This window comes from Carettochelys insculpta, chromosome 1 (assembly GCF_033958435.1).
Source record: "Carettochelys insculpta isolate YL-2023 chromosome 1, ASM3395843v1, whole genome shotgun sequence".
Taxonomy (NCBI): domain Eukaryota; kingdom Metazoa; phylum Chordata; order Testudines; family Carettochelyidae; genus Carettochelys; species Carettochelys insculpta.
In genome coordinates this window covers 293,549,961-293,563,884 of record NC_134137.1, presented here as the reverse complement: position 1 = coordinate 293,563,884, position 13,924 = coordinate 293,549,961, and the positions used below count along the sequence as shown (strand labels likewise).

The window sequence follows — 13,924 nt, the reverse complement described above, 5'->3', positions numbered from 1 at the left end:
GAAATTACACGTAGAGGTGAGTTTGGAAAGAGTCTTCCAAACTCGTTTTCTAAACTTTACCTGAAACTCGCCTGTTTCTGGGTCTTAATTTTGCCTCACAAGAGGCTGTTTTTATATCAAGGCTCCCTGCTGAACTTATATGTATTTCAACAGTGTGTGCATGATATTTAACTAATATTCTAAATGCCTTATTGCCAATATGCCTGAGAGGAGTCCTTGAAAAAATATAATTCTATTTTTCATCACTCTATAGTACTTAGTTTTATTTTCAAGTTTTAATTTGTTTAAAAAGATGTCTTGAATTAAATTTTAGCTGTGCTGTAGATGCATTCAAAAACGTTTTCTATGAATCTGTTTGTTCTAAGTTAGAGTAATGACAATATACAGTAGTACATTTTTCTAGTCCCAACTTGGTTTCAGAAGTTTTATGAGAGAGTTGACAAATGAAGTGTGTTGTAAACAAACATAAATGACCAAAAAAAAAAAAGTGACATCTAAGCTTTAGATCTAAGTTCTACCACCAACTGGGAATCAAAAATTTTCCTAATTAGCTGTACTGGTTTTACAATCAATTTAAAGACATTTTGACTGTTTTGTCACTAGGAAAAATGTGCAAATTTAAAGAAAATATGTGGTGCTATATTAGCATCTAGAGTCTACTTTTTATAAAAGATTTTCCCAAGGGTATGGGATTTTTTAAAAACTGTTTGTGAAGGGATTTCTAAAAGAATTGATAATTTTGTGATATCTTTATATAAAAAAAAAACAAAACAAAACAAAACAAAAACACTGATCACTTGCAAAGTCTGGCATTCTGATCTCCAGTAATCCCTCTTTATTTAAAAAAAAAAAAAAAAAAAAGCATTGTCAGAGCATGAGGCTGAGCAGTTTGGTTTTCTCAGGTTTTGACAGACCATTCAAATATACATATTTCAGTCAAAGGCTGCATGCAGTCCAGAATATTGCCTGTTATTTCTATTGCTTCTGCTGCTGAACTGAAACAACCAGGAGTGCATTTACTATCTCCAGTTATTGCTTAATAATATAAGAAAACACCAAGCTGTGCAAATGCTGTAAATGAAATGATCATCTTGATGTTGCTCTCATCCTTTCCTGCACCATCTTCTCCTGACTGCCATCTAATTCATTGCTTTATGTCTACACTTAATTTGCACAGGTAGGATCTAGGAAGACACTAGGTGTTGCATTGCTGCATCCAACTTCTGGACACCTAGAAAATCACAGGAACAGCAGTGTGGTCCAGAAAGCTGAGTTAAACATGTAGGCTCCCCATATAGTGTCTGAGAAGAGAGAGGTGCCAGAGAATAACAAGAAGTCATGGCTACCTTTCTGATACATGTCAGAGAATGTGATCCACAAAAGACAACTCACTAGGCGTGGAGCCATCTAAACTAACCAACAGGAGATGCCAATGAAAGGATGACAGGAGCTGGCTTGGGGATTGGATCCAGATTTTCTGAATTTGCAGGTGGGTGCCCTCGCCATGGGATTAGAGACATTCTTTCTTGATTGCTTTCTCTCTCAGGCCCAATGACTTTTCTACACTGGATACTTACTTTAATAGGCTTTAGTCTAGAGAGAGAGAGAGAGAGAAAAAACATAGTCTAGGGGGTGGTGCAGCCACTAGGAGATGGAAGACCCCTGGCTCCAGCCCCCCAGTTCCCATCACTTTCACTAACCAGCGAGGAACAGCTTCAACAGAGACTTAAGGGATCTCACAGCACTGCATGCCTGACATGGGGAAAAACTGTTTAAATCTTTTCTCTGATAGAAGCGGGGGTGAAAATTAGAGTGGTCCATGTCCCAGCTGAGTGTTCTAATCATTGAGCTAAAGTCATAGAATAGGCCCCATCACCATCTCCAACCATGTTGAAGGGCATCTGATCCCATAGGAGTGGTCAGAAGCTGCCTGCTGGACCAGCCCCCCTACATGACTATGTATGCCTATCTTCCCCAAATCTGCGATTCTCCCTGGAGCTTAGGTGTCAGAGAATTATCTAGCTATCTAGAGAGAGGCAACAGTGCTTCTGCTTGGACGCAGAAACAACCACTTATGGAACTTCTACCCTGTAAACTGAGGCACTGAATGAGCTTAAGCACCTGCCGAGTTTGGCTACTGTTTTGTGGGTTGTGGTAGAGTCTAAACCTGGGACTTAGTGTAAGTATTTTTGTGGATCTGAGCCTGAGCTCTCTGGGGCAAATATGATGGATAAAATCCTGGCATGACTGAAGTTAGTGAGCTTTGAGACTGACTTCATAGGGGGCAGGATTTTACCCTATGAATTTCTCATCTGTGTAGTGCCTGTACCACCCTTAGACACTAGACAATAAATCAAAGTCTTAATTTGCATCAGGCCAAGGAAAGCACAAGTCCAGTGAGAGTTTTTTTTTTTTATAACAAAAAGTCAAATGTATGCATATTCAGTGCAGTTGTCAGGCTTCTGATGTGACTGGCCTATGAACATAAAGAATATTATCCAGGCCATGATGATCAAACACTGAGACCTGCAATGCACTGAGGGGTGGGGGGGGAACCCAAGAAGTCCCTCACAAATGCCATGAGTGGGAGGGGCAAAGAACTGGCCATCAGCAGGGTGGTGGAGAGGGAGGATTGGCATCTGCAGCAGGGATTCAGCCTCCCAGCAGTGGGTAAGGTGGAGCCACACAGCCCCAGATTGCTCCACAATCCCAGCTGTGTTGCTAAGGGGAGGTGTGGGACTTTCCCCCACTGCTGCTGGTGAGTATGGAGAAGACAGAGCAGAGGCAAGTAGAAGCAGGGGCTGGGGTGAAGAGGGGTTGTCCCCATCCTGCCCTAGATGGGAGTGTCACTTTGTCAATGCCTCCCTTCCCCTCTGGCTCCTCCCTCACCAGTCCTCCTACTTATTTTCTGTGTACAGCAGACAGAAACAAGTAGACCACCAGAAAAGTAGACAATTGCAAAGATGGCTTTAACAGACCCCATGTGTCGCCTGTGAAGAGTGATGTATGAATGAACCCTGAAGTTTGTCTATAAAATTGAGTGATGTGGAGAAAATGAACAAGGAAAAAGTATTTACTTGTTCTAATAATATCAGAAGTAGAGGACACCAAATGAAATTAATAGGCAGCAGGTTTAAAACAAATAAAAGCTAGTTCTTCACACAGCACACAATTAACCTGTGGAACTCCTTGCCAGAGGAGGCTGTGAAGGCTAGAACTATAAAGGGTTTAAAGAACTAGATAAATTCATGGAGGTTTGGTCCCTTAATGGCTATTAGCCGGGATGGGTAGGAATGGTGTCCCCCAGCCTCTATTTGTTTGAAGCTGGAGATAGATGGCAGGAGAGATTTCTTGATCAATACCTGTTCAGTTCACTCCCTGTGTGGCACCTGGTATTGGCCACTGTTAGCAGACCGTATACTGGGCTGGATGGACCTTTGGTCTAACCTAGTATGGCTGCTTTATGTTCTGAGTGTTCATGCTAGTTTTGTTCTTTTTACATGCATTGCATTTTCTCATTGCCAGCCTTACACGTCCCCCGGGAACTGAAATCCTGACAAACATCTCAGTTGCACACTGTGTACAGCTATAATATGCCTTCCTGGGTCACTGGTTTTGGTGTAGAAGAAGGAAAAACTTGTCCATTTTTGTAACTGTCTACCTCACTAAAATACACTGTGTAAATGACATTTTATACCAGCCTAAATCTAGTAGTAATTTTATTACTCTGTCTCTAGTCTTGAAAAACTGACAAATCTGTACATATGTGAGGCAAAATCACTCGCTTGAAGTGTCTGAATATGGTGGTATTTAGCAAATTTAAGACTATTTGAAAGTAGTCAACACCTGAAAAAGTGGCAGGCCTACTTTCTGGGATGACTTCAATGTGAGGCATTTAAATTATTTTAAAATAATGGTTAATAGGTGGTCTCTCCAAAAAAACTACATAGGTGATAAAATATATACTACCTCTTCTTACCTTGCAATCTAAAAGGCAAGGTCCAATGTGTCCTGGCTACAGATAAAGCATTAACTTGGCTGTAAGTCACCTACCTGTCAAGACTGATGGGGGAAAAAAAGGGTATGGAGCGTGTTTTGTTTTTTTTTTGGTCAGACTCATCCATAATGCAAAATATTCCTATCATATACTATATATTAGCTCTATTATGAGTAATGTTCTTGTTTATATATATTCTTAGCCTTTTCACAAATATTTCCTAAGTACAATCCCCAACAAATAATTGAGAAGTTTCCATAAACATTGTCAAATGTGCTAAATTGTCTGAATGATTTAAAATGTATATACAAATCAGAATATTGCAGAACAAAATGGCAAAATTTTCAGGCTCAGTGGCAGCAGCTACTATTTTTGTTTCTTAAAAACATGCCATCAGCATTCAGAGCAGATGGCAGCAGGCTGGCTGTGACTGACTACCACCTTCAAGGCAACACATTCTGGTCATACAGCAGATCTTTTCTTCATTCCTTATTGCAGTCTCCAGATAAAATGTGATGTAAACTGAGTTTAAAGAGTAAATCATGTTATAAAAAGCTAGCACCTGTCATTACTCAGGCACAGATGATGATTGACACCTCCCCTTATTCTGAAGAAAGTACTTTTCATGGTATGTGAGAAGATATTAGATTAAATCACACTACTGAATCTGGAGCTCATAGGATCCCTGTCTTGTATTAGGTTTTCAAATATCTAGATAAAATGGGCTCTTGACAAAGATGTTCACATTAATATACTATTAATAACAAGAAAGTACTGGTTTGTGTATGACACCTGAATTACAGTAACTACAAAGTAAAAATTCTGATGTTTGATATGGCTCCTAGTTTACCAATATTTTTCTTAAGGGGTGGTTTATTAATTTCAATTTTATGCAGCTACTGTAATGATGTGCAAAATTAATGTGTACAGTACAATACTTTGTGCACTATATTGTGTGTGTGGTACATGCAGGATATTTGGCTGAGCACACACTTGCAGAGGGAAGTCAATACCTCTACTGAGTAATGAATCCAACTGTTCGTTGCAACACCAACAGGCTTCAAGTAGTTAGATTTTTTTTAAATCCATTTAGACTAATTGCATGTAGAAAGTCGTCAGAAATAGACCCCAAAAATAATCTATGAACATAGGCCCAATCCTGCATACAGCTGAATACCTTCAATTCCCATTAAAGTCCTCAGAAGCTGAGCAACTGCAGCACTTCATGGGATCAAACCCAAGATGTATGATGGGGATAAACCACAAAATATAAATTGATGGATACTACATCTAACCCATGGACCCAGCCTCAGCTAGTAGGGTGACTGTATTCCCTGAGGGTAAATATGGGACACCCTGAGGGCAGGGCTTGTCCTGACTAAAACAGGGCAGATGGTCATTCTGCATCAGCCACTGGCTGCATCCTTCTTCCCACCCAGACCTCTCACCTCCACCGTGCTCCTGAACCCCACACACACTGCTGCACTTTACCTACTGCCCAAACCCCAGCCCATTCCTGCGCCCGCCCTCCCAGCCAGAACCCACACCTGGCCCAGGGGAGCTGGGGAGAGAAGCAAGCCTGCAGCAGGCTAGTCTGTGCTCACTGCTGTGGACTCCAGAGGGGCTCTGGCCCTAGCCCCATGCCGCACAGGGCTCCAGGGTGGGGGGGTTCTGGTCCTACAGGATATCTGGGAGGGCTTTGGCCCCACACAGTACAAGGCTCTGGCCCTGTGATGGGGTGAGGGCTGGCTGGAGGTGGCTCTACCCTCATGCCAGGCAGGGCTCTGGCATCAGGTCCACAGCAGGGGCTGCTCTGGTAGGGCTGCAGCCCCAGCTTTACCCCAGCCCAGTAGCAGGGCTCCAGGAGGGGGAGCTCCAGGGGGGCCTCACCCCACACCCTACAGGGTCCAGGCCTGGCAACATGATGTGGCGAGGGCTTGGGGGGCTTTGTCCCCACACTGTGCAGGGCTCTGGCTGCAGTAGGGCTCTGGCTCCACCTCAGCTCTGCAGTGGGGACAGGGGGGCAGAGGGGTCCTGGTGATGGCCACAGGCCCAGCTCCAGCCCCCACTTTCCTGCCCCCCATCTCTGTGTGCAGCGCAACCACGCACCTGAGCAAGGTTGGCACTGGCAGTGGTGTCCTAGTGGTGCAGCAGGCAGAGAGCTACATTTTAAAAATGGTGGTGGCCAGAAGAAAAGCCCTGTGAGTCTCCAGCCAGCACAGGACATGGTCAAAGGTGGTGGCGGGGTGGCAAATATGGGACAAATGGTTCCATTTAAAAAATAAGTTGGGATGCCTTTTTGGCTCCCTAAATAAGGGACTGTCCCACCTAGTACAGGACAGACGGTCACCCTAACATATGAAACACAATCATCCAGTTGCACAGAAAAAGAATTCAATAAATATTACCAGAGGTCCTATTTTTGAACACTTAGTTTTACATCTTCAAAGAATTATGCAAGCAATCCATAATATTACAATCAGAAGACACAGGAAATTGCATACAGCCATCTAATTAAGAAACAAGCAAGTGGTGAGGTTTTTGAAACTCTACCCCCTTGTGTGCTATTAGGAGTTCATATTTATTGAAGTTTTAGTACGTGGGTAAGAAATCCTATGGGAAAATCCTCATTACTGGCTTTTTCCAGATGTCATATATCAGACTAAACACAATATATTGCTTTCTGCTTTCAAAACAGTTTACAAATAAAGATATATTCTGGATATACAGTGTCAACATTCTCTTAGTTTATATAAGCTCCTACCCAGAATCATTTGTTCAAAGTTTTGAATGGGTTTCTGTGGAGTGGAAACTAATGACATCTTTTGTTGAATGTGACTCTAAAAAGATAGAGAGACAAGGAACGTGAGGTAATATCTTTTACTACATCTGTCCGAGGATCCCACTGAGGAATACACAAAGAAACTACAGCATTTGCTCAAGGCCATCCCTATAAAAAACACAGGAACAGATTTACACAGACACACCCTTTGAACCCAAACCAAGTTTATTCTACCTGCTACCCATGATCCATAAACCTGGGAATCCTGGATGTCCCGTCATCTCAGGCATGGGCACCCTCACCAGAGGATTGTCTGGATATGTGGACTCTCTACTTAGACCCTATGCTACCAGCACTCCCAGCTTTCTTCGAGATACCACCAACTTCCTCAGGAAACTACAACCCATTGGTGACCTTCCTGAAAACACCATCCTGGCCACCATGGATGTAGAGGCCCTTTACACCAATATCCCACGTGAAGATGGACTCCAAGCTGTTAGGAACGTTATCCCTGATGAGACTGAGGCACAAATGGTGGTGGAGCTTTGTGACTTTGTCCACATCCACAGGTATTTCAGATTTGAGGACAAATTATACCTTCAAATCAGTGGCACTGCTGTGGGCACCCGCAGGATCCTGCAGTATGCCAACATTTTTATGGCTGACCTGGAACAACGCTTCCTCAGTTCTCATCCCCTAGTGCCCCTCCTCTACCTGCGCTACATTGATGACACCTTCATCATCTGGACCCATGAGAAGGAGGCTCTTGAAGAGTTCCACCGTGATTTCAACAGTTTCCACCCCACCATTAACCTTAGCCTGGACCAGTCCACACAAGCGATACACTTCCTGGACACTACTGTGCGGATAAGTGATGGTCACATAAATACCACCCTATACCGAAAACCCACAGACGGCTATGCTTATCTACACGCCTCCAGCTTCCAGCCAGGGCACACTGCACGACCCATTGTTTACAGCCAGGCTCTAAGGTGCAACCGTATGTGCTCTGATCCATGAGACAGAGACAAACATATACAAGACCTGTACCAAGCTTTCCTCAAACTACAACACCCACCTAAGGAAGTGAGGAAACAGATTGACAGAGTCAGATGGGTACCCAGAAGCCACCTGCCACAAGACAGGCCTCGCAAGGAACACAAGAGAACACCACTGACCATCACATACAGCCCCCCACCTAAGGCCTCTCCAACACATCATCAGTGATCTACAACTCATCCTGAACAATGATCTTTCACTCTCACAGACCTTGGGAAGCAGGCCTGTCCTCTCCGACAGACAGCCTGTCAACCTTAAACAAATCCTCACCAGCCATTATAAATCACAAACCAGTAACTCTGAACCTGGAACCAGCCCCTGCAACAATCCTTGCTGCCAACTCTGCTCACATAGCTACACCAGTGACATCATCACAGAATCTGACATCAACCATATCATCAGGGGCTCCTTTACCTGCACATCTACTAATATAATATATGCCAGCAATGCCCCACTGCAATTTACATTGGCCAAACTGGACAGTCTCTATGTAAAAGAATAAATGGACATAAATCAGACATCAGGAACGGTAATGTACAGAAGCCTGTGGGGGAACGCTTCAGTCTCCCTGGACACTCAGTAGCAGATTTAAGGCTGGCAGTCCTGAAACAAAGAAACTTCAAAAATCAGATGGAGAGAGAAATCTCTGAGCTGCAATTTATTTGCAAATTTGACTCCATTAACCAAGGATTAAACAGAGACTGGGAGTGGCTCACACCTTACAAAATCAGCTTCTCTGCCCTGGGTGTTAATATCTCCACATTAGACTCTGACAATGGGTCATTTCCCTCTGTCTGATCTGACTTATTTTTTCCTCTTCTGGTACGTACCATTGATACTGGGCCATTTCCACCTTGCTGAATAGAGCTTGTCAGCTCTGGCCCTCCCTTTTATTGGGACCCCATTCTTTAAATACCCCTCTGAACCGCCCCCCATGCATCTGATGCAGGTCTTTAACCATGAAAGCTTATGCTCCAAAATATCTGTTAGTCTATAAGATGCCACAGGGCTTCTTGTTGATCTTTTACTAGCGTAATTTACATTGGTCCAAAGAAGGGCTCCGTATAAACTCCTCATCTCACCAGCAATATTTATTGCAATAAATATATTCTCTTACCTATCTTGTCTCTGATATCTTGAGACCAACATGGCTACAACAACACTGCATATTCTAAAAAGTTAAGAAGAGACTAAAAGAGTTTAAATAGTACGTTTTGAAAGTTTGTGGCATGGCTTAAGGAGAATGCAAGAAGCTATTAACAAATTTTGCTTGAGGGAACACTTGTACCCCAATGGTAAGTATTTGTGTAATGGCATTTTGAACTAACATAGCTAAAATAAGAACATCTTTCTGAAAATAGATTCCTCAAGTACAAGACACTTCTCCAAATAGTAAAAGCATCTTTTAAAATTGGACAGTCTAACTAATTTAATATCAATAGTATCAACTAGCCTGCAAATAGAATTTTGAAACAGCAGTGGAGAGCAATTCCTCCTAGAGCAATTTTCTTGTTATAAGTGGTATTATTTAATACTATTGCAGAAACCAATTTAAGATGTTTATTCCTAGGCAATATATTAGTCAATAGGAAATGCTGAAGGGAGATCTAAAAATAGTGAATTGTGGTTAAACTGATTTGCAGCGTTACTAAAGAAAGGAAGAAAAGTCAGAAGAATGGAAATTGCTTCCCCTAGGTCCAGCCATTTTTGTATTCTGTAACTGAAGAGCAACCCCACATTACTCCTTGTGGCCTTGATCCTGCACCTGTCTCATAGGCAGTCTAATGGGCCCCAGCAAAGTCCAACTGATGTCACTTCTGGTAGTATCAAAGAAGCAAAAGTATGGGTACATAAGGTTTTTTATTTTCCCCTGGTGCTGAAGGGCTGATCCACTACAGAAAGGTACCATCTTGTAGCCCCATACAGGGTGTGTGCAGATTCTGCTACTGCCTGCTCTGTCCACCCCTTCCCAGAGGTGAGATGAAAATTCCACTGCTGGTGATGAAGTACACAGGAGTACCAATGTAACTCTCTCATCCCGGAACATCCCTGGTCTGGCTTCGGAGCCCCGCTGGGAGGCCCACAGTAGGGAGCTGGCCAGCGAGCCCAGCAAGGGCAGGGAGCTTAGGCCGGGGGAGCCCCACAGTGGGGTGTATGGTCAGGGAGCCTGGCTGGGGCATGGAGCCCCACTGGCAGTCCTGCAGGGAGCCCTGGCCAGCAGCCTGTTGGCCGAGCTGGTGGCAGCCAGGAGGTGAGCTCAGCCAGCAGTCTGGTGCCCCCCCACCTTTCCCCAGGGCAGTCAGGAGGCCTGGCCTCCTGTGGTCCAACAAATCTCCACACCTCACTGGGGACCACTCAGGTCCTGAGGGTGCTGGATGAGGGAGGTACAACCTGTATCTGCCTCAGTGGGCTATGTCTCAAGACAAGACTGCTGATGTGAAGAGATAGCAGGTTGCTGGCTTATTTCCAACACATTGCCCAAGAGCAGTGAGACAGACTTGTGCTCTTGCCAATCACAAAACACAAGGGTGATTTGACATACACACAGGTGAGAAATAAAAACATACTAGGGCTAATATTTATAAAATGTGAAAGGGCCAGTAAGCTAAAAATAACAAAGTAGAAATAATGAATGGGAAAGGGCTATGCAAAAAGAAAGAGCAAAGTTTCAGAACTAGGAAAGGGTTCAAAATAATTCATAATGGACAGTGAGTTGTGAATAAAAGAGAAAGAAAGAAAGAAAAAAAATAGCAGCCAGCCAGAAAGGCAGCTGGGAATTTTATTATTTGTTCAAAAAAAATGACATATATCCAATGGAATTAACCAAAGATGTTAGTCATCATTCTGATTCCTTTGCTTCTACACTATATCCTTTTCTCACACATTCTTCAATGACTAGAAGCTGCTGTACTGCCAGGAATCGATTGCAGGTGCACCCCAAAGCCTGCAGAGAGTTTCACTGACTGTAATACAACTCCACATGATCACTGGAGTCTCCCTGCAAACATCTAGTTGCAGGTTCTGATTCTCAAATTAAGAGCTATGTGGGACAGGACAGTTATCTCCCTGGCTACGCCTACATGGCAAATTGCGTAGCTTATTTTGAATAGATTTCAAAATAGGTTACTTTGCCACATGGTGCTGTCTAAAGAGCTAGTGTAATATACATAATATATGAATATCATACTCGCATATGGGAAATTGTGCTAGGAGGGCAGAATATTGTGGCTGAGAGAAGCTTGGAATCACTAGAATCCAGAAAAGAAATTCCTGGACACTACAGGCCTTGAGAGGGGCACTGGAGCCAAAAAAGACCAATTCCAGCAGGGAGACAGGAGGAGAAAGCTAGCTTCTTTTTAACCAATCTGGGTCCCCTAGGGATGTAAAGAATGGCTGAGATTCGAGAATTGGCATTACACCATCCTCTCATTTTCAGAAATCCTGCCACATTCATGCATTACTTCCCTCTCCTTCCCTTTCAGTTACAACTCACTCAGAAAGTTGCAGTATTAGGGGATGTTTTCACAATGTCTGGGATTGACCCAGTAGGGATCAATCCAGTGGGCACTGATTTATCATGCCACTGAAAATACAATAAATTAATCTCCGAACATGTGCCCATCAGTGCCGGTACATCAGCAAAAGGAGAAAAGTCGCTGGTGTTGACAGAAGAGAAGCCTTCCATCAAACTTACTGCATGGAAGACACTGCAGTAGGTATGTTGACTTCAGCTACTGAGGTAGATCAACAATAAAGGTAAGTGTTGACAAGGCATTAAAATGCAGTGCCATTCCTACTCTCCCTTGTGCATAACCATTGCCACAACCAATCCTCCCATTACTCTGGAAACAAAGATCATTCATTAAAAATTTTTTTTTAAATAAGGAAATTCTTAGCCTTTTTGTGCTTGTTTTGTTGTTGTGGAGATGGTAGGGGAGTTTAAAATGTTTTTTTTTAAAGATAAGGTTACTAAATTTCCACTACTAAAATACTTGTGAAAGAACATTCCTTATAAAAATGAGTTTGTCCATAAATGTGAATTCTCATTGCAGTCACTTTGTAAATAATGTCATATTAAACTAAGTCTCGAATAGGGAGCCTTAGTTCTATCAATGTCAGTTTAAAAGGAGCTCTTTGCATTCAAAGTCATGTGTTGTAAGAAGACATTTTGTCTTGCCTCAGGACACAGTACTACAATGTAGACCAGGCATGGCCAGCCAGTTAGAGATGAAGAGCCAAAATAGTTGTGGATAGAGTGCAAAGAGTCACATATTATATATTCATATATCTCTACATATCTACATAGAGTATAAAATAAATATAGATTGATATATAGATATAGAAAAATAAATATAACACATGGTTCAATGTCCTCCCCCAGAGCCAAGCACCTCCAGCCTTCCTGCCCTTACCGAATGCCCTCTCCAGAGCCAGGCACCCTGCCCCAGCCCCTCTAATTCCATGCATCTGAGGAGGAGCTGCATTGAAAGGCCATGGATTGGCTACCCCTGAGTAGAAAGTACTCTGGTATCTAGCTTCTATTACTAATAATGACAGCTTAGATTTTTAAATCTGACAAAAAATTTAAAAACCCAATTTACTTTGGCAATAGTTGCAATGTTGTTTATATATATATATATATATATATATATATATATATATTTTTTAAATTCCCTAAAACTGGACAATTGAGTCAGTTTTAGCCTTTGTTTATAGTCTGTTTAATTTGCATGTTTTCAGTACTGCAGTAATAATTGGAGAGACATCTCCTAGAACTGGAAGGGACCTCAGGAGGTCATCTAGTCCAGTCCCCTGCCCTTTTGGCAGGACCAAGCACCATCCCTGACATCTATTTGCCCTAATCCCTAAGTGGCCTCCTTGAAGATTGAGCTCACAACCCTGGGTTTAGCAGGCCAATGCTCAAACCTTTGAGTAATCACTGTAGAAAGATATTTTTTAAAAATTGCCATTAGAAGAAAATCATATAGTAACATTTATAATGAAGGTGAATTTTCTTTGTTCATAATCTAAACATTCAGTCAAACTGTTCCCTTCCAATGGACTTTTGATGATATAATTATGCTTCTACAGCCATTACATAGTAACAGAGAGGTAGCCCTGTTAGTCTGTATTCTAAGAAAACAAACCAGCAGTACTGAAGCACCTTAATACATTATTCTGTGAGTTTTTAAAGCGCTACAGGATTGCTGGTTTGTTCTATAGCTGTTACAGTCTGCTATAGATTAACATTAAAAGACCTTTTTTGATGCACATGTACAATGGGTCACAGTTAAGGTTTTAAGTTCAGCCTTAACTATCAGAGTTCTGACTTTTGAGCATTTTAAATAGTCACCTTGTTTCATGAGCGGACATCTGAGCATAAGCAGAGTAAAGCCACAATCAAGCGTGCAGCTAAGGACAAAACGCAATGCCCCCCGCCAGGCCGGCGGCTGCAGAAGTGTTCTGTGTAGCTAGAAAGAGGGTCTATCTCGCACACAGAGGTGGGGACAATAGAGATTTTGCGTCACGCGCCTTTGTCTGGGCGTTCCCGGGCTACCGCACCGCTCCCGCAACCAGGTTCCGGGGGGAGCGCTCAGAACGCCCTCCCGTCGCTGCTCTGCCTGCCGGACGCTTGGCAGCGCCGGTGTCTCCCACACCGAGGGCTGCAGCGTTCCCCGGCCAAACCAGCTGACCGCAACAAACGTGGCTGCTGCCTCGCCTCTTCTCCTGGCGAAGGAGGGGGCAGGGTATTTCCTGGCCGTCCCCTTTGCCTTCAACAAAGATGGTGCCTCCCGCAGCGGGCCGGGAGCGCGTGTCATCTCCGACTTCCCGGCTGTAAGTACCCCGTGGCCGGGAGGAACGCGGCCGGCTGGTTGGCTCCCGCAGGCGCTGCGAGCCGCCCTTGCTCGCTCCTCGCCCCCAGTGGCGCGCCTAGCCCTGCGCTTCTGCCGCTGCACCTTTGCGCCTGCCCTGGCGGCGCCGGCTTTGGTCGCTAAATGCCGGGCACGTCCATGCGCGGTCACGCCAGGAGAGGCCCAACCCTCCTGCCGGTTACCCGGATAAGGGGGCTGTGAGGAGACACCTGT

General features: G+C 43.7%; 1 protein-coding gene across 2 annotated transcripts in view; it reads left to right on the top strand.

The window, feature by feature from the left end:
- CRADD (CARD and death domain containing adaptor protein) overlaps window positions 1–13,924 on the top strand; it is a 135,605-nt gene that overhangs the window by 12,516 nt on the left and 109,165 nt on the right. The window contains exon 1 of one of the 2 annotated variants that reach the window (XM_075011819.1): window positions 13,204–13,673. The exons of the other annotated variant lie outside the window; for it this stretch is intronic. Within the exon in view, the coding sequence (XP_074867920.1) occupies window positions 13,621–13,673 (53 nt within the window). The 5' untranslated portion in view covers window positions 13,204–13,620. Of the gene's footprint in view, window positions 1–13,203; window positions 13,674–13,924 lie in introns of those variants that run through there. 2 annotated transcript variants of the gene reach the window in all.